Below are 25,352 nucleotides of genomic sequence, written 5' to 3' on the forward strand. Positions count from 1 at the left end.
CCATGTTCAGCAAATCAAGAGTTAAGAACCCCAGTTACAAAATGCCGCTGACATGAACGAGTTTTGCATTGCAAGAATTTTCTTCCCATAACATCCTTCATGATTGGTTTTACTTTGGAAGTCTCACACATCAAATGATATCACTCTCATTTCTCATATTTTAGGTATGCATAAATTTAACTACATTTTTTTTTTACCTTCATTTAACCATGTCAGTCAATTCAGAACAAATTCTCATTTACAATGACGACCTGACCAAGAGGCAGCAACAGGAGGCAAGTCAATACAAGACATTAAAACATAGATACAGCTAGTGAAAGAAAATATTAGACTAAATTAAACGATCACAATATATACTCTCTATAAATATATAAATATTTTCCATTGACTGAATTGCAGACAGGTTTGTATCAGTGACAGATTATGATACAGAAATATGTACTAAATATTACACATGGAGACACTTATAATTACCTATAATTATCTTTGAACCATCTTTGAGGACACAGTGCAGTAAAATTACAGCTGTGTGATTCATAACTACATAGACACATGTCGCATCTAAACAGCAGGCTAGTCATGAAAACATGGCAACATGGACAGTTTTGGACCAGGAATGCAGTGGAAGTGGTAGTACAGAATTTTACATTTGCCTTAACACCGTTTTCACAACGGAGTTTAATTTATTCTTGTTCCACTCTCACATCTGGCTACTGGCAGCTGGTTAGCTTAGCTTAATCCACTTTAAAATGCATGTTTTCACGCTTATATTTTGTAAGGGAGTGCATGAAACAAGGTAAAGGTGTTAATTAGAGAGATATATAATTGCTGAGGCCGATTTTGTTTTTCATTCAAGACAAACTTGTATTCCTACAGTAATCACTGAAAATACAGTAAGCTAAAGTAATACTGTAATCCTGGAAAGCATTCAATTAAACCACTGTAATGACATTTTAACAGTAATCAAAAGAAACACTTTGTGTTGAAGGTGAAGTATTTCTCTGTAGCTCTTAATGTCTTCTGCTGACGTGTCTCCCTGAAATGATCAACCAGGGGTCACTGGATTACTGTTGGATCACCCTGGTTCTTTTTACTGTGCTCTACTGTACTGGGCTGTGTTACTTTTTTAATATTGCATACCTTTAATGTTGCTGTTTTACAAATTGAAGTTTACTCCAGTCAAGTTAACACTCTAGTTTATTTCTGTAATGACAGCCAACGGTCTCAAAAGGCTTAATAACACCCACATCATGAAAAAAATAAAAGAAAACTGTTAATTAAAAACTGCAATTACAACAAAACATCAGACTCCCAATGGGAACAACACAAACTCCCACGAATCATCATTAAATATGTGCTCGAGGTCGGTATTGTCCAGAGTTAGCAAAATACTGCTGTATAATTACATCCATGCACGCAACCTTAGCGTGTCATATGATGGACTCTCACTCCTGGAATGCAGCACTCTGATGGTCAGATAATCAGAACCCTGGAAAAGATATGACTGTCAGAAACCCTTTATCCAACAATCTAACAAGGTTAAAAACTATAAAGAAAAGGAGAGAAACTAGCAACAATTGACAAACATGAATTTAAACATGATAGTAGGCTATGAGAAGATACAGAGCAGCCAACAGAAACACAGTCACCGGTGAGGGAGTTCTGACCCTTTCAGTAAACGTCTCCAACACATAAACATTCATGGAAATACCATACAGCCATGATAAACTTATAGTGTGGGGATGTCCATGATGTTTGTTTAGATTTTTAGTCGTAAAAGCTAGAAAAAATTTATTAACTTACAATGCATTTAAAAGCACAAAATATTATCTTTCATTTTACATACTAAATGATTTGGTACTCAGACTATGTGCGACTGTAACTTAAATCACAGCATTAAAGTTGTCTCCTGTCCCTATTTCTATGGATGATAGGCTTTAAACAGCTCTTTAGTTTTTACACCTTGAGTAAAGCAGTTGGGCTGGTGAGATGAATTGGGAAACTGCACCCCTATGGTGTGGTATTGTGCAACATTTGGGCTAATTGGAGCGTAAAGTATGTTGATTACAAGACTTCTAATGTCAAATATGAAAGTGAATCTTTCTTCGAACCTTTGAACTGAATAAATCACATTCCTACAAGAGCCTACAAGGTGTCAGTCATCAAATTGATTTTTTTTATTGTGTTTCCATTTATACATATAGTCGGAATATAAATAACTGAGGCTTTCTTGATTGCATCACCATTAGATAGCTTGCGTCGTTACGTAACCAGGCAAGTTAATTAAGATCACCCTATGTCTTAAATAAAAAAATTTAAATTGAACTGAAAAAATGAAGACACTTATTTGCAGTGACTCTGAAGTAGGTTGTGCCCTAGTACAACAGGTCACAATGACACAAGTCTAGCATGGGACAGACCTGGGACAGGTGTGCCCCATGCATATAAGTCAGTCTTGGTTGGACTTCCTCATCTCAAGGCTTGATATGTTGTGTTTGGTTTCTTGTCTTTGTTTTTACAGCACAACATCCATGCAGCACATGTTCACCCATCCACTCCCTACACACCTAATGTGATCGTAGTGTTCCAGTACAGTCCTTCTCTTTAGCGCCCCCAGCGGACATTTGTTTCTCAAAACTGTGGCAAAGCGCTGCAAAGATGTAGTCAGAGGTACGTATTTCCCATGAGACCTGGGGCCTGTACCACGAAGTGGGATTCGAGCTTATCCAGGTAACCTCGGGGTTAACCCTGGGTCTTCAGTACCACGAAGGTGGTTCACTTCTTACCGGGGTAGATCTCCATGGTAACTTATGCTGAACGGCTAACCTGCTCCGGAGCAGGTTATGTTCCAGATAAGAGATTAACTCTGTGAAAACGCCAACGACCAATCAGCTCTCTTGGAAAATGACATCACCATCTTATAGGCTGCTTTATGTTTGCTGCGGTGATACGGAGAAACTCTTCATCCTACAGAGACTGATTAAAAGCCTTAGGCTATTGTTGCCTACAGGTTTTTACAGTAGCCTACTAACTGCTTTGAACTTTGTTTAATAGCCTACCTATTTTTTATTTGCTCCTAGTCCGTTTGACACCTGTCGCAGCCGTTAAATGGGTTTCATTTTTCTTATGTTAGGCTGAATATTATGAGCAGTTTGGTAGGGATTGAAATACATTTTAATACGAACGTAGGCTATCTATTTTAGGTTAGTAGCTTTCTTATAGGCCTACTACAGAGACTGGTCATGTAGCCTACCTCCCCACCTTTAGTTTGTGAGGTGAGTTTTCAGCAGCCTAAATGTTGAGATTTAGTCTTTCAACCATTATCTGACCACATTTTATGGCATGAATGGATTTTTCATTTCATTGCTTTATGAAGTTAATGTGTGTTAAATAAATAATAAATAGTTATGTTGAACTGGCTTCGTGGTACAGGCCCCAGGCTGACCAAAACAGTAAAGCTGCAGGCTGTTAAATCAAAACAATGAACTGGATGGAATTTAAACGCTCGGTAGAAATGACAGGAACTGCAGAGTTGGGTGGTAATTCTCTGTTGGTTTATCATTACAAGAGAGCCCTTTTACATTAGATATTTAAACCACTGTTATACAAAAATATTGATTATTATATTGATAAAATATTGTTACTACTGATGCCTCTGCATGAGGTTGGTAGTGTGGTTTGAAACTACAGGAACAGTGCAGTGCTGGCGTCATCTCTCAGAGGATCCTGCAGGTGAGTGGGTGGGTTTCAGCAGAAGTAGAAGTCCCATTTTTTTTAACTGCTCACTTGCTGAAATGCTGCTGCCTGGCTCAATCCCCAAGAGGGTAAGGAACCAAGGCATCCTCTCTTTTCCGTTAAAGGGAATACTTGGTTGACAGACTCTCAAGGATGCCAGTTAGATATGACTGTATTCAAAAAAAGAGGAAAGGGGGAAATGGGGGAAGTCGACTTACACAGTTCCTGCACCTGCACTGAGGATAAAAGCTGAAAACGTAAAATGCACACCCCTATCACCCTTTGAGTCTCACATTTCAATGACAGTAGGTACAGCTGTATTTATAAGCCACTGATACACAGATAGTTAGAGCTACATTTCGTGTGGGTGTACATAAAAGCGCTGTCTGCCCACTTACTGCGCTCTCCTGTGAGCTGAACAGTGGTGTTCAGTGTGAGGAGCTCTCTGGTGTTGGTTGTCAGCTCCATGAGTTGGGGCACAAAGCGCCCTTTATGTGTGTGAGGGTTCCACCCTGTGACTCAGAGAGCTGTGTGTGTGTGTGTGTGTGTGTGTGTGTGTGTGTGTGTGTGTGTTGAGCCCCAGGAGATCCGCTGTGAGGTGAGCTCTGTTACACAGCACAAAAGAACACCTTCCCTCTGGAGCATACAGGTCCCTCTACTGCCAGTTAAATGAGTGAAAATATGCTCGCCACAGGATTACCTCATACACTCTGAATCTTTGGTTGCTGACACTTTGTCCCTTTCCTGTAACAATTTTTTTTGTTTTTGTTTTTTTGTTTCTCTGTCCTTGTCTGATTTTTCACTCATTATACAGCAGTTTTTTTAGTAATCTAGCATGCCATTTTCAATTAAAAGTTTCCTCTGTGAGACATAGCAACAGCAATTCAACTTACTTAGGCCCTGTCTATACGAGCACAGGTATATTCAAAGCTGTGACTTTTTCTACGCGGTTTGGCCTTTCGTCCACACCAAAATGCAGTATCAGGTCACTGAAACCAAAAATGTTTGAAAACCCCTGCCAGGGTGAGGATTTTAAGAAACGCCGGTTGCAGCGTTGTCGTGTAGACGGTAAAACCGGAGTTTTTGCCTTGCGACGTCAGAGTGTGCGTCATTATCTGCTGTGTTTGATGTGCACCACTACCTGTTTAGTTTAAAATTTTATTAGGCTCCGTTTGGCCAACATGGCTTTACGGTTAGGGTCATATCGCAGCCTGGTGGTTTGGCATGCTCTTGACAGTGCTTGATAGCGTGATTTTGCGTTTTCATGTAGACAGATTTTTTTTTAAACAAAGGAGGAAAAACTCTGGTTATAAAAATACCTGTGCCTGTGTAGACTACACTACTACACTACTCTGTTTTAGCCAAAAAACGGAGAATTAAAACGAACACGATCTCTGTCCACACCAGCATTTTAGCTGCGTATCAGAGTTGATCTCCATCTATGCTAAAATAACTGAAAATGCACATCTAGTGGCCGTTCACGTACACTGGGAATGTGCGTGCCAGTGTAAACATAAAGCAGATGGTCTGTTCCGTAGTTACAGAAGATCTGTCGAAAGAATAAAGTACTACAGATGAAGAACTACACTAGATTTTATTTTGCATGGACCAATAACGAGCTGGGACTGTTACTGAATGTAACACGGGAGTTAGAAGCGGCTGTGGCGGCTGAAAACAGACTGGGAGTCGTCATAAAGTAAATACGTCGACATACACAAGTGTAGGCTGTAAGTGGTATATGCACAGTACAAAATATTTTAACAAAAATACCCTGTCAAAAACTCTGTCTGCTGCATTGTGTTTCTACTTTGCATGACTTAGATGACCAAATCACAGAGCCAAACGGCTGAAAACAGACTGGGAGTCGTCATAAAGTAAATACGTCGACATACACAAGTGTAGGCTGTAAGTGGTATATGCACAGTACAAAATATTTTAACAAAAATACCCTGTCAAAAACTCTGTCTGCTGCATTGTGTTTCTACTTTGCATGACTTAGATGACCAAATCACAGAGCCAAACGTGAGTGTCTGTGTCATCGTTTGTTCTTTTGCCGTTTTCACTATAACGCGAGTTTCAAAATGAAAAACGGGGTCGGCAGCGTTTTCAAAGTTCTCCGTTTTAGGTCTTTGTTTTAACCGTTTTATCTGGACAGGAGGTGCAAAGATAGCAAAAGGTCTAGATTGCAGTAGTGTGGTCTCAATGAAGGCTCTCACATTTGATGCTATAAACACGTAATGTCAGCTCTGTCTGGGAAAATCCTGAAATAAGGTGAAATATTTTTGCTGCAGCAACAGTAGCTCAACATATTTTTATGTTAACCCTTGTGTTACCTAGCCATTGGAAATTTGGTTTTGGTTTTATTTGCCAATGTTATGAGATATTCAGATACTAGAGTGTCACGACAATGGAGGTGAATGGAATTTCAGTTATGCTGCTCAAAGAGCCAAAAACAAAATCTCAAAAAACTTCTATCTTACCAGAAGTAACATCCCAGTCTCTCTGGGCAATCTGCATACCTTTGAGACTTTCTTTTGAAGAAAGTAATTCACATCATTTCTTAAACTTTTTTTCATTTTTCAGACTTGTAGTCTTCAGCCCCAACTGACGTTTACATCATGATAGAATAGAATAAAAGATACCTTTATTGTCACATACATGTTGTATGTTGCCGCCCCATGATGTGACAGTTTATCAGATTTTGCGCAGTTCCACCTAGAGCCACAAAAAGGCTTTATACAACATTTATTTACACATGCAGGTGTCCCCATTTGTAAGACCTGTAAACACGCTTTGATGTGTAAATCTGTGGAGTTCCCCTTTAACCCATGGACTACCGTGTTGTGTGGGTGCATGGTTGGATACCAAAAGGATCAAAAGGAAATAACATTTTCTGGATTCGACTGACAGTTTAAAGGGCCAGTCCACACATAATAATAATAATAATAATAATAATAATAATAATAATAATAATAATAATAATAATAATAAATAATAATAATAATAATAATAAAAATATCTTTATTTGTATAGCACTTTTTACAATACATATAACAAATTGCTTTACAGCAATCAATGTAAAACGTAGACACACACAGTATCACGCACAGTGGTGTGCAACTAATAAAACATAGAACCATGTAGAAGTCCATGTACAAGTAAAGCAGATCTAAATTATGCATCAATAGTTTGAATCAAGTAAACAAAAAATAAATCAGTCAATATCCAAATAATGTTGGAATACATACATTACACATCACACATTGCAAGCTGATTTGTATTAATGAGTCTTAAGAAGTGAGATTAAACCAGGAACAGACTCTGCGAGCCTGATCTCCTCTGGTAGACTGTTTCAGAGGGTAGGGGCCCTGACACCAAACGCTTTTAGCCTAGAGCTTGGAATAGTTAGACATACCCTAGTAGAGGATGTCAGTCTGCATCCTGGCTCATAGGGGGATTAAAGCTCAGAGATATATGAAGGTGTTAGCCCGTGTCTGGGCTTGAAAGTTATTAAAATAATTTTAAAATGAATCCTAAAATAAATAGGCAGCCAGTGCAAGGATTCTAAAATTGGGGTGATGTGGCCACGTTTTTTTGCAACAGTTTAAAAGTCGGGGGGGAAGCATTTTGGACTAATTGTAGGCGATGAATTGATTTCTGACTGAGACATGTATATAGGGAGTTACAGTAGTCGAGGCGGGAGGAGATAAAGGCATGGATGAGTTTCTACAGATCTTTGGGTGAAATAAAAGAGTTACCCTTGGCGATAATACTTAAATGATAAAAACATAACTGAAAACTTTTTTTTAATGTGGGATTCAAAACACAAGCCAAGTTAATTATGCTGTTTACTTGCTTCATGGGAAATGTAGGAGCCATCATTTTTTGGAACATGACCCCATTTCCTAAGTTTTCCCTTTCATTACTGAAGTTTAACAGTGTATGGTGCGGTTGCTACTGTAGGGTTAAGTTGCTGAATTGAAACTATGCCTTTCTCAGGTGGTGTATAGACTACACCAGTGGTCCCTTCTTTGTCAATAGAAACAGTGCAGACGTGAGCAACTCACTTGTTCAGAAGAGTTTATTATTCTGCAGCCCTTGGAGAGAATAAAAAAAAACATTTTTTCATCAATACTGAACTGAAACAGCTGTATAAAACTGCGAAGGTAAAAAGAATTCATCCTACCTCCACTGCTGTCGATAAAAAGCCCACAGTCGTGGCTGCTTGGCACCAAATGTGTCATCACAATCAGAAACAGCCTTGATCTGAAAAATGTGGATACCAATTGTCACTCTCACTGTGAACATTATGCTATATTGTATTACCAGCGGACCAACAGGGGCTGAAATGAGCGTGGGAGTTGTTTTCAGTTTATCAGCTGTCACATTGTGTTGCAGGATAAGAGACAGATGTCAGTCAGTATATGTGTATTTCTGTGGATTCAGGAGAGGCAGTGAAGACAAAAAGTAGTCAGAAGCCTACACAGATAACAAGATAATGGACCTAGAGGTGTCCCAGGAGGACAAACAAGCCCAGCTGTCTGGTAGTTTGGCAGAGATGAACTGCTGAAAGAAACCTCTGACTGTTCTGTGAAGTCAGAGACATCTCAGAGAAATCTTTCAGATACGGAGCATGCAAATATATTCATGTGATATTTTATACCAAAACATTTGAAATTTGTGTTTTTCTTGCTTAAGAATATTTTGAGTGAGAATTGTGCTGCTAAATTGTCCCCCTCACCAGATGGTCACATAGATGTGCAATAACATAGATGTGCATAACACTATAATCTCAGATCTTATTGTTTAATATATAGCATATTTGTAAGACCAAGGAGGTTTGGTGTGTTGTGTTTTCCATGTGGACCAAGATGGTCCCAGCTAACAGGGATCTGAAGAAACTTATTCAGGGGAGGACATGGAGCCTGAACAACAAGGGGTCAGCTGAAGCACCCTGCAGCCTCATGGGACTGCTGCTGGCTTCCTATGCTGCAGCATGACGATCTCTGCCCACATACTTAAGTTAATCTTTATATAACTCCAGTAGTCGTGGGAAAAATGGAGCTGGGCTTGAATCGATGGCTTTTTCCCCCCCCTTCTTCTTCTTCTTCTTCTTCTTCTTCTTTTTTTTTCCACAGCCTGCAGGGTTTCTGTTTCACTGCTGTCAATGGGAGCCTCAGATTGCAGAATGGGAACTTAAGAGGGAGCATTCACTGGTTTTGATATAGGAAAATGTAGTATGAGTGTGTTGGGTGGTGGTGGTGGTGTTGGGGGGAGGGGTCATGTGTTTACAGGACTAATGTTTAGCCCAAGAGAATATGCTCCCTTGAGGTCTCTGGGAGGGGAGGATAGTTGAATTCACGCACAATAAAAGCATTCCAGTGAACTTCAAGCCAGAATTAAAACAGGCTACAGACCTGCAGGCCGCTCTTCTCCTCTGAGACCGAGTTTCCGAGCTTGTTTACATGCAAGGATGCTGACCCTCAAACTGCTTCCAGCACTACGGCTCAAGATGAATACAAATGATACAAATGCGTGGAAAACATGCCTCTCTGGAAGATGTTTAGCTGTATAGTTAGTCAGGTGAGAAGAATCCCAAGCACTGCTCCAACCCTTCGTCTGACACGGCCATGAACTTGGGACTACGCAGCCGAAATTGGCAGGGGGTGACGTCGCCATGGCAACCACCGCACTGGGGCAGGTTTGCGATGGTTGTGACCCTGGTCGAGCCAGGGGGGCAGCTCTTTAACTGGCCAGAGAGAGAAAAAAAATGATTGACAGGCCCAACCAATAAAGCATGAAGTGGAATGTGAGGGTAGGCAGTGCCATTGTTCAACAAACATCTCTGGAACGCACACAGAACTTTTTTCATGCTTTCATGCTGCTGTTTTATTCTGCTCTCCAATTAGCCAAGCTCGGGCCTAATCACTTATTTCCTCATGGTTTCCTGCTGCTTGTACATTTCAAACTATTTCACCTATCTTAAATAGTTTGGAACAGAGTCCTAACTCAGCAGTGTGCTCCAGTTAATAAGTGAGTGTACACTGTGTATATCCATGACTCAGCTGACAGTCCTCTAGAAATAAGTTTTAGAAACTGAAATGCATTTTACTTATAAGATTCATCATCCTCAAAATGACAATGGGGAGGTGTTTCTATTCTCAGTCAAACTCACTTTCTTCTGTATCTTGTTTCAGAGCCGGAGATAAAAAGGACAAGTTAGATTTGAAGTAAAGTATTGTTGCCTGGCAACAGCATTGAAAACCCAGCAGTGTCTGGGGGTCTAGGAGTTTTATTTTTTTTAACTTTCTGTTTGTCCTCTCACACACTCATTATACCAGCAGTGAGTATGAAACATGCTGAAATATATGTTATCTTGTTAGTGCATTGTGGTTAATAGCATCACATGACTGTGATGTTGTGCTAGATGTTGTCTCTCATACCATTATGATATGTGATTCTAGGTTTACAGGAGCAATTCACAGGCAAATCTTGGCACACGTTACTGAAACATTTAGCAAATTAAGTCTAATGATGTTTACATATTGTGCCAGTGAGGAGTGGCTAGCTGTCCAGATGCTGTGTAGTCCAGCTGTTTGTTTTTCTCTCTAAATGGATGCTGTGGAGTCTGGGGATTTGTGGGGAGGAACAGTGCAGATGCATTGACCTTTGACCCTTTGTTCCACTGAATAAATGGTAGATTACTGTGTGGCTTTTTTGCTCCCATGAAATGAATCTGGCACTCTGATGCCATCTAGTGGCGTGTTGCTTACACTTGCTCATTAGGTTGAGAGAATTCATGATTTTTTTTTAGCAGCACTTTAATGCACATTATTGCAGTTAACTGGCATTTGTATGTAGGAGCACAATGACCAGCTGCTGTCTTTGTGTATGTCTATTAGACAAGTTATGATTGACACTGAAGCGGACACTGTGAAAAGATATTTATTCCAGAAAGTAAATTTCTTGTGACAGTGGAGAGAGAGCAAGAGCATATTTTACATCCACAACACTCTAAGAAGCTTTTCCCCGTCACAGTGGTGAACGAACAAACAGAAAAGACTGTAGACAGTCACGATATTCATAATGAGACAGAACATACAGAGTGCTTCAGCTCGACTGCGTGGGAGGGACCAGCTGCCTCTGCGAGTCTCCTGTCCATGCAGCTCATGAGCTGGGGAGATGGATAATGATGTGGAGTAAAGTGGAAGTTGTTGGGGAGACTCGACTCAGGCAAAGTTATTCTTGAGGAAGTTGATGAGTCCATTGGTGGAGGAGTCGTGGGAGTGGACCTCTGCGGTGTCCTTGAGCTCAGGCTCAATCTTCTTTGCGAGCTGTTTGCCCAGTTCGACTCTAATAAAACGGAGGGTGGAGGAGAGCAGAGCACAAACAGGGACGATGGGTTCAGTGGGGTGGATGCTTGAACATATGAAGGGTTTAATTAAAGACTGAGCTTTTAATCGTACGTCCCATTCTTTTTCAAAATGCTCATTCTATAGATGAGGGGCAGGATTGTACCAAAACAGAAGAATAAATTGGCTAAATACAAGGCATGGATTCGTTATGCTCTGTTTCACCAGCTCCCTGATACACTGTCACATTAATCCCTTAACATCTGGTTTTCCCCTTTTATTGCCTCAAAATCATCACATACATAGTATCACATATTCTGTATCAGTTTGTTCCAACTCTTCATTGAAGCTGTGTGATGCTTTCACTAAGAGAAATATTCAAACCCAAGACTTCATGTTTTTATGGCTGCACCATGCCATCACATGGAAATATTCTAGATGGCTCTTGGATCATTTATCACACATGTACCCCAAAAGTCTGTAGTTTATCAACTGTACGTGTGTAGTGTATGTGTATGGTAAAACTGTCTCACCCCCACTGGTCAAAACTGTTGATCTCCCACATTGCACCCTGAATGAAGATCTTGTGTTCATACATCGCTGTAAAACAAGGCAGAATTATCATTATTGCATCAACAACAACAAAAAGCAATAGACTACAAATAGGGTTAAGTGGTTGTTTTTAATTAAATAGGATTTCAGATGTAACACAAAGGCTCTGTACATGACATAACCTGTTCTTAGTTTGGTGACCTAAGTACAAACAGACTGGCTGTTACTATGCAACAGTGTCCAGTGTTGTAACAATATGGGCTCATTACTGTTACTACTATCTAAAGATAGCCATCTGAATATAATCTTGAAGTCCAATTTATAGTCATATCAGCTTTTGCTGTGCAGTTCGGGAGTGAGTGGGTTTCACTACATAATGTGATGGCCTGTGGAAGTGAAACATGCAAGACAGCATTCAATTGCATATATTTTGGAAAAAATATAGTAAAAAACTTTAAGAGGCCTCAGGACAAACTGTCAACATATAATACATAGTCTAAATCATTATGTATTACCAGGAATATAACCTGGAATAGATAGACCTTTATTTTTTGACATACTGACTATTGGGAAGGTAGCCTTGAGCTAACCACTAACAGTAACACAACTGCACCATTTCATTCATGGGCTTCATTTTGATATTGTTTGCTCTCACCTATAAGTGCTCCAAGTGTGTATGGGCTCAGTTTCTTGAAGATAATTGAGCTGGTTGGCCTGTTTCCTTGGAATACCTGGGTTAAACAAAGAGCAATGTGTCATTATAGTATACAGATCACTATGTGCATGCCATCGTCACAAATGCTCTTAACAAGGTTTGGATTGCTGTGTTTATTCATGGTCACTGGGGGGCACTACCTCTTATGCTTTCTTAGTCCTGGAACTTCATGTGATTGACCCTTAACACTCTTGATAAGAACATGAGATGACTGCCTCTTCTCAAATTCAGGTTTAAGTTTGCTGTCATTGTTATGAGAGCTGCAGAGCACAGGGTGTTCATTGTCTACAGTAATTTTTTTCTAGATTTAACTTACTTTGTGTGGAAGGATTTTCTCCAGAGCCTCTCCACTCAGGCCGCTGGCCTCCAGCTCCTTCCTGGCCTCCTCTGTGGTCTTACCCTTCATCAGAGCTTCTGTCTGGGCCAGGAAGTTGGCCAGCAGGATCTACAGCCACATAAAACACACACACCTTCAGATACAGTCAGTCATATAGATGCAAGCCAGTAATCTCTGCACTGTAATATGTTGACATATTGCCTTTCAGACCTGGATTGCCTACGCTGAATATGTAGTTTTGGTTGCAAAAGCAAATTCTTTATCATCTTGTCACTTTGTTAAAGTGTGAATTTCTTCATTGTTGAGCTCTCTGTGTATCTGACTATGAATACATATTCAGTTACACCTGTCACCTAAGGGGTTAGAGCTCTGTGGAAGTCCCAACGACTTTCTTGGAGCACACAGAGATTCAGTGCCTTTTACTTCAGCTGGCGCAAGAATGTGTGACCTTTAAGGATGATCTCTCAAAAATATGTATTCCTCAGGTTTTCCAGGCAATTAATACACACACACACACACACACACACACACATAGCAGCTGTAGCTTTGATGACACAATTTTGGGCTCAAAATTCCTCAGAGGTCACAAGTGTATTTTTTTACGGTCTGTGAGATAATGTAGGGAATGTGAAAAAATATATCTTGAATTCATACTACGAATAATTAACTGTACTAAAAATGTAAAATAAAATGTTTTCTGAACTGACACTTAATTCAACATTCTATTAAAGAAGGTGAGGAACTACATATCAGCACATATACTCTCGATCCACGATGCTGGTCTCTACCCATTCAATGCACTGCTTTTGACGAGACATAATAACACAGTGATACCTTGTGGTGCAGGTTGTCTCTGATGGGATGCTGTGACTGAGCTGGGATCAGGAAGTCAGAAGGGACCATGCGTGTACCTGAGTTTGACACAGTTGGACTGCATTATGGACATATTTAGTAAACTTGACTAACCCTTGGATTCATGGCATGAGGGTAACCAGCTAAAAATGCTACCAGTAAATATAGGATAACTGAATACTTGGTTGGTAACGCTCTGACTGACAGAATCACCTCTGTGTTGCTGTATTGAATGATTATCTTTGGCGTTACCTTGATGGATGAGCTGGTAGAAGGCATGCTGTCCATTGGTTCCTGGCTCTCCCCACACTATTGGCCCAGTGTGGTAGTTTACACGTGCTCCATGGTTAGTGATGTACTTTCCATTTGACTCCATGTCACCCTAGATAACAAATACTTTAGCTGTCACATGCGTTAAATTCTGTCTACGGACTATTGACACAGACAGTCCGTGTTAAAAGCACCATGCATACTAAGGTGTATCCACAAAGTACTTCTCTCTTTGGTCAATATGAAGAATGTTGCCTGAGGAACCTCAACTAGCTAATTCAAAATCATCTTTTAAATATTTGATAACATAAAGTAATAATTAATCTTCTTTCTGATGTTCTCACAGAAAACGTGAGCATTGTGGTCGCTGACCTGTTGGAAGTAGGCAGTGAAGCGGTGCATGTACTGGTCGTAGGGTAGCATGGCGTGGGTCTCAGCGTGGAAGAAGTTGATGTACCAGATGCCCAGCAGAGCTAGCAGGACGGGAGCGTTCTTATCCAGAGGAGCGGTGCGGAAGTGGTTGTCCTGCAGCAAAGGGAAGGATGCTCATTTACATTTATGTATTCTGTATCTTCTCTCCAGGACGGCTTGTGTGAATTGTTCTACACTACAGAGGTGGGGAACTGCGGGTGTTGGAGAAGCACCTACCATCCAATGAGCCCCTGAAAGAAGCTTTTCAAAATTGTCGAAGCCTGATGGAAAGGAGATGTGACAGGAAAGTTAACTGAATGAATAAACTATTAATTTAACAGTGACGTCTGTCCACCAGTATCAGCGAGACAAATTCCGATATATTTACTACAGCTGCAGTGAGTAGAATATTCCTGTAGATTCTGCTTCAAAGACAGTGGATCATAATGACTTGATGAGCTGTACATGTACTTGTTTTTAGCAATAGCAAATGTTAACATGCCAACATGCTAGTAAGGTGGTGACCATGAGAAACATTATCCCTGCTAAACATCAGCATTTTACCATTTTTGTGAGCGTGTTAGAAAGCAGACACTACTGTAGCATTCCGTACAACCTCACAGAGCTGCTAGCACTCAGAAATGTTCAAAACATAGTGGCTTTCAATAATTTAGTTAAAAACATTTTCACTGTACATACCAATATGAAGGGCAATGGCCATTCCAATAGCAGACCACAAGGAGAAGCGGCCACCAACCCACTGAAAGACAAAAATGAACAAAATGCTGAAATAATATCAATGCCTTATACAAAACTCCTTTGCAAAATGTGTTGTTTTTTTGAATGAAAGAGAAAAACAAGCTTTGCACATAACAGAAGGTCCTGGTGGCTGCAACAGGAACATCAATGTAATTATAAACCATAAGCCACACATGTTTGTGTTGTTCTACTTGGGGACAATATAAGATATTGATATAAGTGAGCAACTCAGTTCACCTCACAGTTCATCATTTAGCTTTGGTCTTTTAGTCTTTCTCTCTGTTAGGGACAGAAATAATAATAATAATAATAATAATAATAAGTAAATAATACTCTGTACAAGTAATGAGAATGTAAAACAGTGGCAACCATTTTTTTCCTGTGACATATAGGGCATTTTATAGCGGTTACCCTTTAAATACCGACAATGTAAGTAAATGTAGCTCCCTGACCTTTGCTACAACTCAGCCTTTACAGTAACCTCTGCAAGGGAGAAGGTCGCTACCAATAATAACTGAGTCTGAAGAGAGAGGCTTCTGATTACCCAGCAGCTGCTGGCCAGAGTGTTCGTCCCACCTACTTCACAGGTCAAAAGTCTATCTTATTTATAGCTGCTGCCTACGGTCCCCATCACAGTTTGTGGATGAAGAGAGGACCTGCTGCACACAGTCTGCTTTAAGGCTTAAAGGGCACTCACATCCCAGAACTCAAACATGTTCTCTGTGTCGATGCCAAAGTCCTTCACTTTGGGCTGAAGGGGGGAGACAGAGATAAGCATGACAGTTAGGACCAGATGTCTGGACAGAGAGAATGTTCAATCTGTAAATAGTGTTTTGTGACTTACTCCATTTGTGGAAAGGGCCACAAAGTGCTTGGCAACAGCGGCTTTCTGTTGAAACATAGAGTAGACATGACTGAAGAATGTCAATCAGCCATCTAACAAAATGCTGCTGCTGTGTGAGCCTGCTGCTTACTCACATCTTTGGCGTGTTCAAGGAACCATGCTTTGGCCGACTCAGCGTTGGTTATAGTCTCTTGGGTGGTGAATGTCTTTAAATGGAGAATTAGATGGACAAAATACATAGATTACTAAGTGTTTATATATAATGCAACTATACTTGTGGTATAGATCTGCTGCAAAAGAGGAACTTGACAGTATCGTTACAAAATGACATCAATAGAAATGATGTTTCTGTGTTGGTAATGATATTTACCAGTAAATACGAGGTAACAATTTTCCGGGATGGTGCGCAGTATTTTTGAATAACTACATATAGAATTTTTATCCATGCTTGGCTCAACTGCCTGGAAAGAGCATCTCGTGGTGTGAAGCACAACCTGATTCATCGGCCTGAATGGAAACTTAATTTACAACTGGTCGGTCCATGAAAGATTTACAAACTGAAACATAAATATGAGTTGTTGTGAGATGTTAATCCGGTGCAATCAGCTACCTTGGATGCGATGATGAAGAGGGTTGTCTCAGCATTCAGCTGTGCCAGGGTTTTGGCGATGTGCGTTCCATCAATATTTGACACAAACCACACACGTGGCCCACCCTTTGAATAAGGCTTCAAGGCCTCGGTCACCATCAGGGGGCCCTGCAATTCAAATCAATTCAAGTTCAAAGTCAGATAAGACTGTGGCTGTACTGGGCGGCTCACAGGAATACAAACAGTATCTCACAAAAGTGAGTACACCCCTCACATTTTTGTAAATATTTTATCATGTGACAACACCGAAGAAATGTCACTTTGCTACAATGTAAAGTAGTGAGTGTACAGCTTGTATAACGGTGTAAATTTGCTGTCCCCTCAAAATAACATCGCACAGCCATTAATGTCTAAACCGCTGGCAACAAAATTGAGTACTATGTAAAAATGTCCAAATTGGGCAATATTTTGTGTGGCCACCTTTATTTTCCAACACTACCTTAACCCTCTTGGGCATGGAGTTCACCAGAGCTTCACAGGTTGCCACTCGTCTTGGAGGTGTGTTTGGTGTTGTTATCATGTTGGAATACTGCCCTGTGGCCCAGTCTCCGAAGGTAGGGGATCATGGTCTGCTTCAGTATGTCACAGTACATGTTGGCATTCATGGTTCCCTCAATGAACTGTAGCTCCCCAGTGCCGTCAGCACTCATGCAACCCAAGACACACTTGTCTTTGTACTCCTCACCTGGTTGCTGCCACACACACGCTTTATGGCGTTACGTTTATGAACCAAATAAGTTTATCTTGGTCTCATTAGAGCACAGGACATGGGTCCAGTAATCCATATCCTTAGTCTGCTTGCCTCCAGCAAACTGTTTGCAGGCTTTCTTGTGCATCATCTTTAGAAGAGGCTTCCTTCTGGGACGACAGCCATGCAGACCAATTTGATGCAGTGTGCGGCATATGGTCTGAGCACTGACAGGCTGACCCCCCACCCCTTTAACCTCCACACCAATGCTGGCAGCACTCATACCTGTTGTCCCAAAGACAACCACTAGAAATGACGCTGATTATGTGCACTCAACTTCTTTGGTCGACCATGGCGAGGCCTTTCTAAATGGAACCTGTCCTGTTGAACCACTGTATGGTCTTGGCCACAGTGCTGTAGCTCAGTTTCAGGGTCTTGGCAATCTTCTTATAGCCTATGCCATCTTTATGTAGAGCAACAATTCTTTTTTTCAGATCCTCAGAGAGTTCTTAGCCATGAGGTGCCATGTTGTACTTCCAGTGACCGGTATGAATGTGAGAGCAATAACACACCTGCTCCCCATTCACACCTGAGACCTTGTAACACTAACGAGTCACATGACACCAGGGAGGCCCAATTGGGCCCAATTTGGACATTTTCACTTAAGTGCATCTAGGGGACAGCAATTTTACATTGTTATACAAGCTGTACACTCACTACTTTACATTGTAGCAAAGTGTCATTTCTTCTGTGTTGTCACATGAAAAGATATAATCAAATATTTACAAAATTGTGAGGGGTATACTCACTTTTGTGAGATACTGTATATGTGAGCTGTCAATCATGGGATGGCTCATTGAAATGTTCCTCTAAAATGCATCAAAAATACATCTGAAAATAAATTGCACTCACAAGGTCAGACCCTCCAATGCCGATGTTGACAACATCAGTGATGGCCTTTCCTGTGTAGCCCTTCCACTCACCACTGCGGACCCTCTGCAACAGATAAACACAATTGTTGTGAACATGAAGCAGATTTTTCTACAAAATGCTGATAGCTGCATCTGACCTTCATGAGCAGGATACTAAACCTCATACTGTGAAGTGTATAAACCCTAGCACACCAAAACTTTGTGATTTTGCATCTTTCCGTTGGTGCATTTCACTCACATGAGAGAAGCCCTTCATCTTCTCAAGAACTTTATTGACATCTGGCATCACATCCTTGCCATCAACAATGATGGGAGTGTTGGAGCGGTTCCTCAGAGCCACGTGGAGCACAGCGCGGCCCTTTATGCCCGCAGCACCAGAAAACAAAACACACTCAGACACACTTACGCTCAGCAGTGTGGCATTGATCCAATCACTGTTGGCTGCCTATACTATTGGTAATCAAGGAGATTGTTGCTGTGTATTCAGTGTACATTTTTTAAACAAGCCAAAAATAAGCTTATGTGTTATATATAAGTTACAGCTGACATGTGGACAACAGTGAGCACCTCAGTGAAGTTGATCTTCTCTCCAGTGAACATCTTCTCTCTGGCAGCTTCAATCCCTCTTGACTTGGCCTGAAAAAGACAATAAATGTTAATACTTTACAGCAGCAGATAAATATCCAAATTGTACATGTCGGTGATAAAATGGTTGTGGCTAATAATCAAACTGATGGCCAATGTCTCCATGCGAAGCATTTCTGTGTACATAAAAAGACAAATATTTGAGAGGCTCAAGATGAAGCCTGAATGAATCGACCCCCAATTGCTACAAGAAGTGATAGGATTTCAACTCTTGATCTAATGGTATTAGGAAGCTAAAAAGAAAACCTACTTTGGCATCTAAAAAGCCATGGATAATTGAGATGGAAATGACTTTACCAGATCAACCAACATCTTCATGACTTCATCAGTGATGAGATTCTTGGAGTAATCCAGAAGAATGTCTCCATCCTCGGTTTTGAGTGTCAGGCTGTCCAAACAGCAGGAAGACGTGAGTGACCCGACCGCCAAAGGTTATGGTGGTCAACAGTATGTAAAGAAACTGCACTGTTGTAACAGGAATGCATCAGAGCATTATCATGCAAAATTACAAACATACAAAATATCTTCATCCTATTCACTGATGCTGTGCACGCTGCATGTTTACCCAGTAAAAATAGTTTTAATAGGATGTATACCTCATCTTGTTGAATCGCTCCTTGTCAGCCTCAAACATGTGCCTCATGTTGAGGTTCAGGGCGTGGGCTGTGTACCAGTCCTGCAGCTTTTGGAAGTTGGGGTCCTGTGTGAGTCCCATGATGTCCAGAGGGGCTTGTTGTGCTCCGCTGTGCTCAACTTGCCTGGCTGAGTGGGACCAAGCAGGTCAGAGGGAAAGCTTTTTAAAGGGCATCCAGTGCAGATCCACGTTTGCCCCTCCTACAAGAGACACGGTATATTCAGGGCTTGTGCATATCACACCTCCACACTGTCCTGCAGGGTTACAGTGCATGTTAGCTGGGGAGCGTCATCAGCACAGCACAGTGGCGTGAGATCAATGTGTTGCTCAAAATGTCTGACAGTATTGCTTTCTTTCTACTGTTGCACTCATTGTCAATCCTTCTGCAGCACATACATCTGCTGTATACATTAGAAATACTCGTTGCTCAATACATTACCATTTACATTACAGACAGCAGTGTAAAGTATTGTTTGATATAGACAGAGCCTACATGAACTGGGGGATGTTTTTATTGTTCCCACTAACAGAGACATGAAAAATTCGCCCCTGTGGCCACCTGCCATCTGAACAGAAAGGTTGAAACCCTTTTCAAAAGAATTGCAGGTCAATATTATTGTATCAATGCTATCAATAAAAGGGAGAGTAAGTTGTTGCTTTTAAAGATGTTCTGGTCTCTGTAGACTGTAAACATTTTAATAATGAAGAACAAACAGAAATTTGTGGAGCTCAACGCCCCCAAGTGACCGTTTTTGTATGTATGGAGAACAAGATGTAATATTCTTTTTCCAACGTTAGAGGGCGGGAAAGGCTTAGTCTGTAGCTTGAACATTTTTAGGGCATGCAGGGGTAATGATTTGACCAAATGACTTATAATAACATTTAGCTACCCACTTTCTTTTAGCCTTTTAGACTTTCTGGAGAGGAGCTTTTGTTCCTGGGGGAAAAACTTGTAATAATTCTCATACCACTTATTAAAATGTAGTCTGTAGGGTGTGTTGTGTGGTGGTTATAAGCATTTTAATTTCGAAATAAAGGTAAAATGCCTTTTTGACACTAAACTGCAATGTTGTTTTTTCTTCGTTTCACTGAGTAAATTACTCAGATTAGAAAACCAGTATTCTTGATGAAGACTGAACGATGTAAATAAAAATCACTACACCTAATATTTCTATTTTAGCATCATTATTTCCTATGGTTACAAAGTGCTTCCACACTAAAGTATCCTACACTACAGATTCACAGTTCTTGGCATACTTGTGGATCCACTTCTACTTGGATAAACACAGTGATCTACTATATAAATGTTGATACAAGCATTTCATATTTACCTAGTGAATCAATTGAAAATTAATTTATGCCACCCATAGTCTTTTATTGCATGTGGGTGTAATAAATCGGTAATCGTATGAAACTAAATTGAAAATAATATTTGGCAATTCCATAAAAGAAATGCAAACATCTGTTATTTAATACCAGGTTCAACACAGCGATGTTTATTGTTTTTAAAAAGATTTCTCTGTAACGGATTTATTGTGAAGGCTGTACCGGAAGTGTTTGTTGTTATTGCCGCGCTCTTCACGGTGGTCACACAGACAGGGGATTCGCTGTCAAGAGGGTGGATGCTTAGAGCTGGTGAGCGATGTGGTGATTAACTTAACGTGTACTAACATTTTTTCTTGTGTTTTACTGACGCTGTTTGGTTTCCTCCGGATTACGGTGGCACTGACTTCTTGTTGGCCCGTATCGGAGTACCACTGGGCCGCTCACATTTGCGTACTCTTTCCATCAGCGCCTACAACCGTGTCGCAGAGAGCTAGCTGGGCAGCTAACGTTAGCTCGCTTAGCTATGTAGCTAGTCTGCTTAGAACCGATGAAACCCTGATGCGTCCATTATCGGACGAACCTCACTCTTGACATGCTTATATCAAAATTGTACTTCATATTTGAAATCTTAGACCCTCATAAACAGTCGGACGCGTGTTTTTAGCGAGGGCTGTAAATGGTTGACATTTTTTTGAGCGACTAACGTTACACACTAATATTTTGGTATATAAACACAATTTGATGTGCTCGTATAGCGAATCCGCCTAACGTTAGCCTAACGAGGCGCGATCGGTGGTTTCGTTTAGTTTATCTGAGATTCAGATTTGATCCGTGTTTTGACAACGGGTCGCCGTGGCAGCTAAAGCAGAGGTTAATGAGCTTAACTTACGTTAGCAGCGACCATAGTCTGTATCGTTATCTGGTTTGACTGCATGTCCGATAACGGACCTGGGCGGTCTTGGAAGCTATGCTTTGCAGTCGGTAGTCGCCCACCGCACAAAAATGGAGTTGTAGGTTAACATTAGACAAACGGGGCGGCAAAGGCGTGATTTACAGCTCGTGTGGCGGTGTAACCCGTGTCTGGCGTTTCACAGACAGTATTGATAGGCTCCAGGGAGAGTGCACTAGCTCGCTAGCTAACAGACGAGTGTCTGGTTCTGTGTGGCCGGTGGGCGAGTGTCAGACCCGGGGAGGCAGTGGACCCTGTGTACCGGGTACCTACTGTCTGTGTACGCTGTGGCGTTGTTGTGTCACCCGCGTTTCACGTTTGGTGTGTTGATGCACTGATGTCGCGGAAGCCGACTCTGCATTTAGGGCGTTCAAAGGCCGTATTAATAGCTGCGACATAATGTACCCATGACTCGGGCCATGTCATCCCAGGGAGTTTCGATGAAACCGGCTTAACTGCGCTTGCGGGGATTCTGTTACACCTTCCTGCTAAATAGTGATCGGGGTTTAAAATAATCCCTGTAGCCAAGTACAAAACTAACCAACTAACCCTACATTATTTTCCACCTCCATTGAAGTTGAAATCGCCCGGGTAACGTCAGCTGTGTTTGATAATGTATAGAGAGCAGCAGAGGTGTTGTAATGTTATCCTCAAGTGCTTTTCACATAAACATTGTTCAGAAATGAATGCTTGGATCATGCACCAGAATAAATACAAACTATTTATTTAATCTCTTTCTATAGAGTCATTGTAAATAATCGTACTAAGTAGTAATTTACACAACCACAGGGACTTTAAATACGTGGCTTCGTGTAATCTCCACAGTACAGAGGAGATCTCTGGCATTGCATTAATAAATAATGTTGCCCCACTTCTCAACAGGGTAGACATCAACAGTCTAGCCAGAGATGCCTGTTTTGACATCATGTGGAAAGTGTTCCACGTTTTGGTCGATGGAGTGTACATAAGAACGTAGAAGGGGCCCTTTAGTTGCTTGTAGGATTTAATCATACAGCACAAGGAGATTGCTCATGGGCACAGTCACTGATTCACGGTGTTTGTGCACTGGATGTCTGGAGGAAAAATTATCCAGGGCTGCAACGTTTGTCATAAGCAGCTGCTCAAATCCCAAAGTCAGCTTCCATTGTCATGATATCATTTGTATTTTACTGGGGAAAGTGCTTGAAAGAAACACAATTGGGAAATCAAATTCTGCTTGTAGCCCTTTGACCTTGTTGACCAGCATATTCCAACCATTAATTTGAATATGGTGGAAGAGATTGATTTGTTTTTGCAAAATGGTGTTATATGATTGTATGTTGAATGGGGGCCAATACAGTTTTGACGGATATTCAAATCTTAATAAAGTGTAATTTCTCACTTAGAAGGGAGCATCATCAATCATGTTAAGGCAATTGCCTTCCTTTTTGTTGAGCATTGCAGGCTTTACAGCTTTCATTGAAACAACCCTGAACGTCCATGTTGACATCTGCGGCAGCTGTGTCACTATTGAAATACATGCTTTGCTCTGCAAAATTCCTGTCTCTGTTTAAACTCATTGCAATAGCTTATTCAACTGTGTGCCTGAATGGTCACCACCGTCAGTGGAGTAGCACTAAGGCTTCAGTTGTTTTTCTCTCTCTCTCTCTCTCTTTTTGTTGTGTTTAGTATTTGCCAACATGTGACCAACATGACCAGGAGTGACACTTCACCTTAGTCTAATATTGAATCCGGATGCATGTGTGAGGAAGTCGACATGCAGTCACAAGATTAGTGTTTGAGCTCGCCTCGGGTGGAGTACAGGCCTGTGCTTTACTGGCACTGTCTCCACAGACCTGAATGATATTTTCTTCAACAAAGGAACTTTTTAGTGTCTATCTACTGCACAGTTTTAGATTATACATATGAGAGAGATGAGGAGTCTCTGCTAGGTGAAGGGGTGCGTCAACCCGGGCCTTCAGATATTATTAGAACTTGCAAACATTTTGTGTATTGATTTGTTTACTTTCTTCTCTCTCAGATTAATTGGGTTTTCATATTTTGTTCTCTTTTACAGAAATATTCTTAGTTATTTATGGCTTGTTTAATCTTACATTAGCGCACGTATGGGATATCTCAACATTTTCATGCTTTGGTAAACGCACGATTTTCCGTGGCAGGGCTCAGAAATAAAGCTTGGTAATAGACTCAAGTCAATTCAGTCAATTGGTCTGTTCATTGTAAACAAATTTGGCATGGAAAAATAACTCAGTGTATATTATCATATTATAATGGCATGATACTTTAATGTAATATTTTGCTGATTTGATGGAGCAGTATTTATATAGTTTTTTTTTATGTATGTTTTTGGCAGTGAGGCTCTGTTGATGAAATATATTTTAAAACTATGAGACTGTTGTGTCTTGAGTCATGTGACAATACTGTGAAGTAAGACAACTATTTGCACACTATAACCGGCAGAGGCCTGCTTCTTCTGTAAAAGGGGGTGTTTGAGCTCTACATCTAGCCAAGTCCGCTGCTGTTTCGTCAACTGCTTGGTTAGCACAGCTTATTTTGTACACTTAAACCAAATAAGCCTTTTCCAAGGTAGAATTCAATAAAATGCCAGTTCTGATCCAGAAGGAAGCAGCTCGCGGGTTTACAGATAAGGGGGACAGGGCTTGTAGCATTGAAAATCTCACCCGTGTCTCCTGGGAAACCAGTTTAGCCTTAGTTTGTGGTCAGCTATTTGCCCCACCACAAGTGTTCCCAGTGAGATGCATGAATGCTTGTGTACTTCAGATGATCAAATAAAACAGGAATCTAGGCTACCACAAAACTCTATTGTAAGTTGATACTTATCTTTCTTAATCCCTGCAGGAGATATTTTGTGTGTGCTTTTCCATATCAGGGGCAGCTACTAAATGGTGAATAGTGGTGCTGATGGATCTTTGATATGTTGTTCAAGGGCACTTCAGCATTGGCTTTAACCAGGCTCCACTGTTTAAACGTATGGTTCCTTACTCCACCCCCAATCTATATCCTGCTGTTATCATATCTGTCAATGTACTGTACACATACTCTCTTCAAGCCATCAGTAATAAAGCAGACATTTCTTTCTCTTCTGTGCAGAAGGTTGGTTTCTGTGATTTATAATTACGCAAAGTTATTGCACTTTCTTGTGTATTTGGCTTGATTTGTCTAGTGTTACAATAGTATTGCTGTCTGTGTGCCCAGCCCTGAATTTCTGACTTTTATAGCACCACCGTATCCTGTCTCATTGTGCCTAATGTTGAAGAATTAATTTTTGTCCAGGCTAAAAAATACAGCACCCTGGTGGCTGGCATGCAGCACAACCTGCAACCTCAGTATATAGCCTGCTCAATATAGGCTGAGGGAAGCATTTTCATCCCCACAGGTTGTCACCAGCCTTTCATGAATGGAACTGACGTCAGAGCCTTTCATCACAGCTCTCACTTGTTGAAACCCACCGGTTGGGCACACTGAACACACTCTTATTACACACTGCTATTCTGGAGAGGATATATCTGAGCTAATTCTGTTTGCTGACAGTCGAATACTGAAAGGCATGTATGCTTTGTGCAAAGGCTGTGATCACATCAAATCAGATGGGACTTCTTATTTATTGGCATACGCGTGTCCATTAAGAAGTCCATTATCATTTGATTAAGGCAAGGACACATGTTAAAATGTGTGTTTGAG

At 40.9% G+C, this 25,352-nt stretch overlaps 2 protein-coding genes across 2 annotated transcripts in view; one reads left to right on the top strand and one right to left on the bottom strand.

The window, feature by feature from the left end:
- Positions 1 to 10,662: 10,662 nt before the first annotated feature.
- On the bottom strand, positions 10,663 to 19,522 carry gpib (glucose-6-phosphate isomerase b). The gene is made up of 18 exons (XM_038702016.1): positions 19,338 to 19,522; positions 19,039 to 19,129; positions 18,664 to 18,732; positions 18,335 to 18,454; positions 18,077 to 18,160; positions 16,438 to 16,584; positions 15,962 to 16,033; positions 15,828 to 15,872; positions 15,681 to 15,734; positions 14,924 to 14,984; positions 14,462 to 14,505; positions 14,186 to 14,338; positions 13,796 to 13,925; positions 13,526 to 13,602; positions 12,671 to 12,799; positions 12,295 to 12,370; positions 11,621 to 11,687; positions 10,663 to 11,088 (listed from the first exon to the last, which is right to left on the bottom strand). The coding sequence occupies exons 1-18, from the start codon at positions 19,454 to 19,456 to the stop codon at positions 10,965 to 10,967; spliced, it is 1,662 nt and encodes a 553-aa protein (XP_038557944.1). The 5' UTR covers positions 19,457 to 19,522; the 3' UTR covers positions 10,663 to 10,964.
- A 1,401-nt stretch (positions 19,523 to 20,923) lies between these two features.
- Positions 20,924 to 25,352, top strand: part of LOC119889916 (granule associated Rac and RHOG effector protein 1-like) — a 35,983-nt gene continuing 31,554 nt past the window's right edge. Inside the window, exon 1 of the mRNA XM_038700838.1 lies at positions 20,924 to 21,010. The gene's annotated coding sequence lies outside the window, so the exon portion shown is untranslated. The remainder of the gene's footprint in view (positions 21,011 to 25,352) is intronic.

Source organism: Micropterus salmoides, unplaced genomic scaffold, assembly GCF_014851395.1.
Source record: "Micropterus salmoides isolate LMB-PRFRI ecotype aquatic unplaced genomic scaffold, ASM1485139v1 Ms_hic_scaffold_6, whole genome shotgun sequence".
In the NCBI taxonomy this organism is placed as follows: Eukaryota; Metazoa; Chordata; class Actinopteri; order Centrarchiformes; family Centrarchidae; genus Micropterus; species Micropterus salmoides.

Bases quoted from the DNA above. Each gene is read 5' to 3' on its own strand.
- gpib (XM_038702016.1), bottom strand. From the start codon at position 19,456: ATGGGACTCACACAGGACCCCAACTTCCAAAAGCTGCAGGACTGGTAC. The intron at 15,735-15,827 runs GTAAGTCACAAA...TCCCCCCTTCAG, and splicing joins TGGCCCTTTCCACAAATGGA to CCCAAAGTGAAGGACTTTGG. The intron at 12,371-12,670 runs GTAAGTTAAATC...TGTTTAACCCAG, and splicing joins AGAAAATCCTTCCACACAAA to GTATTCCAAGGAAACAGGCC.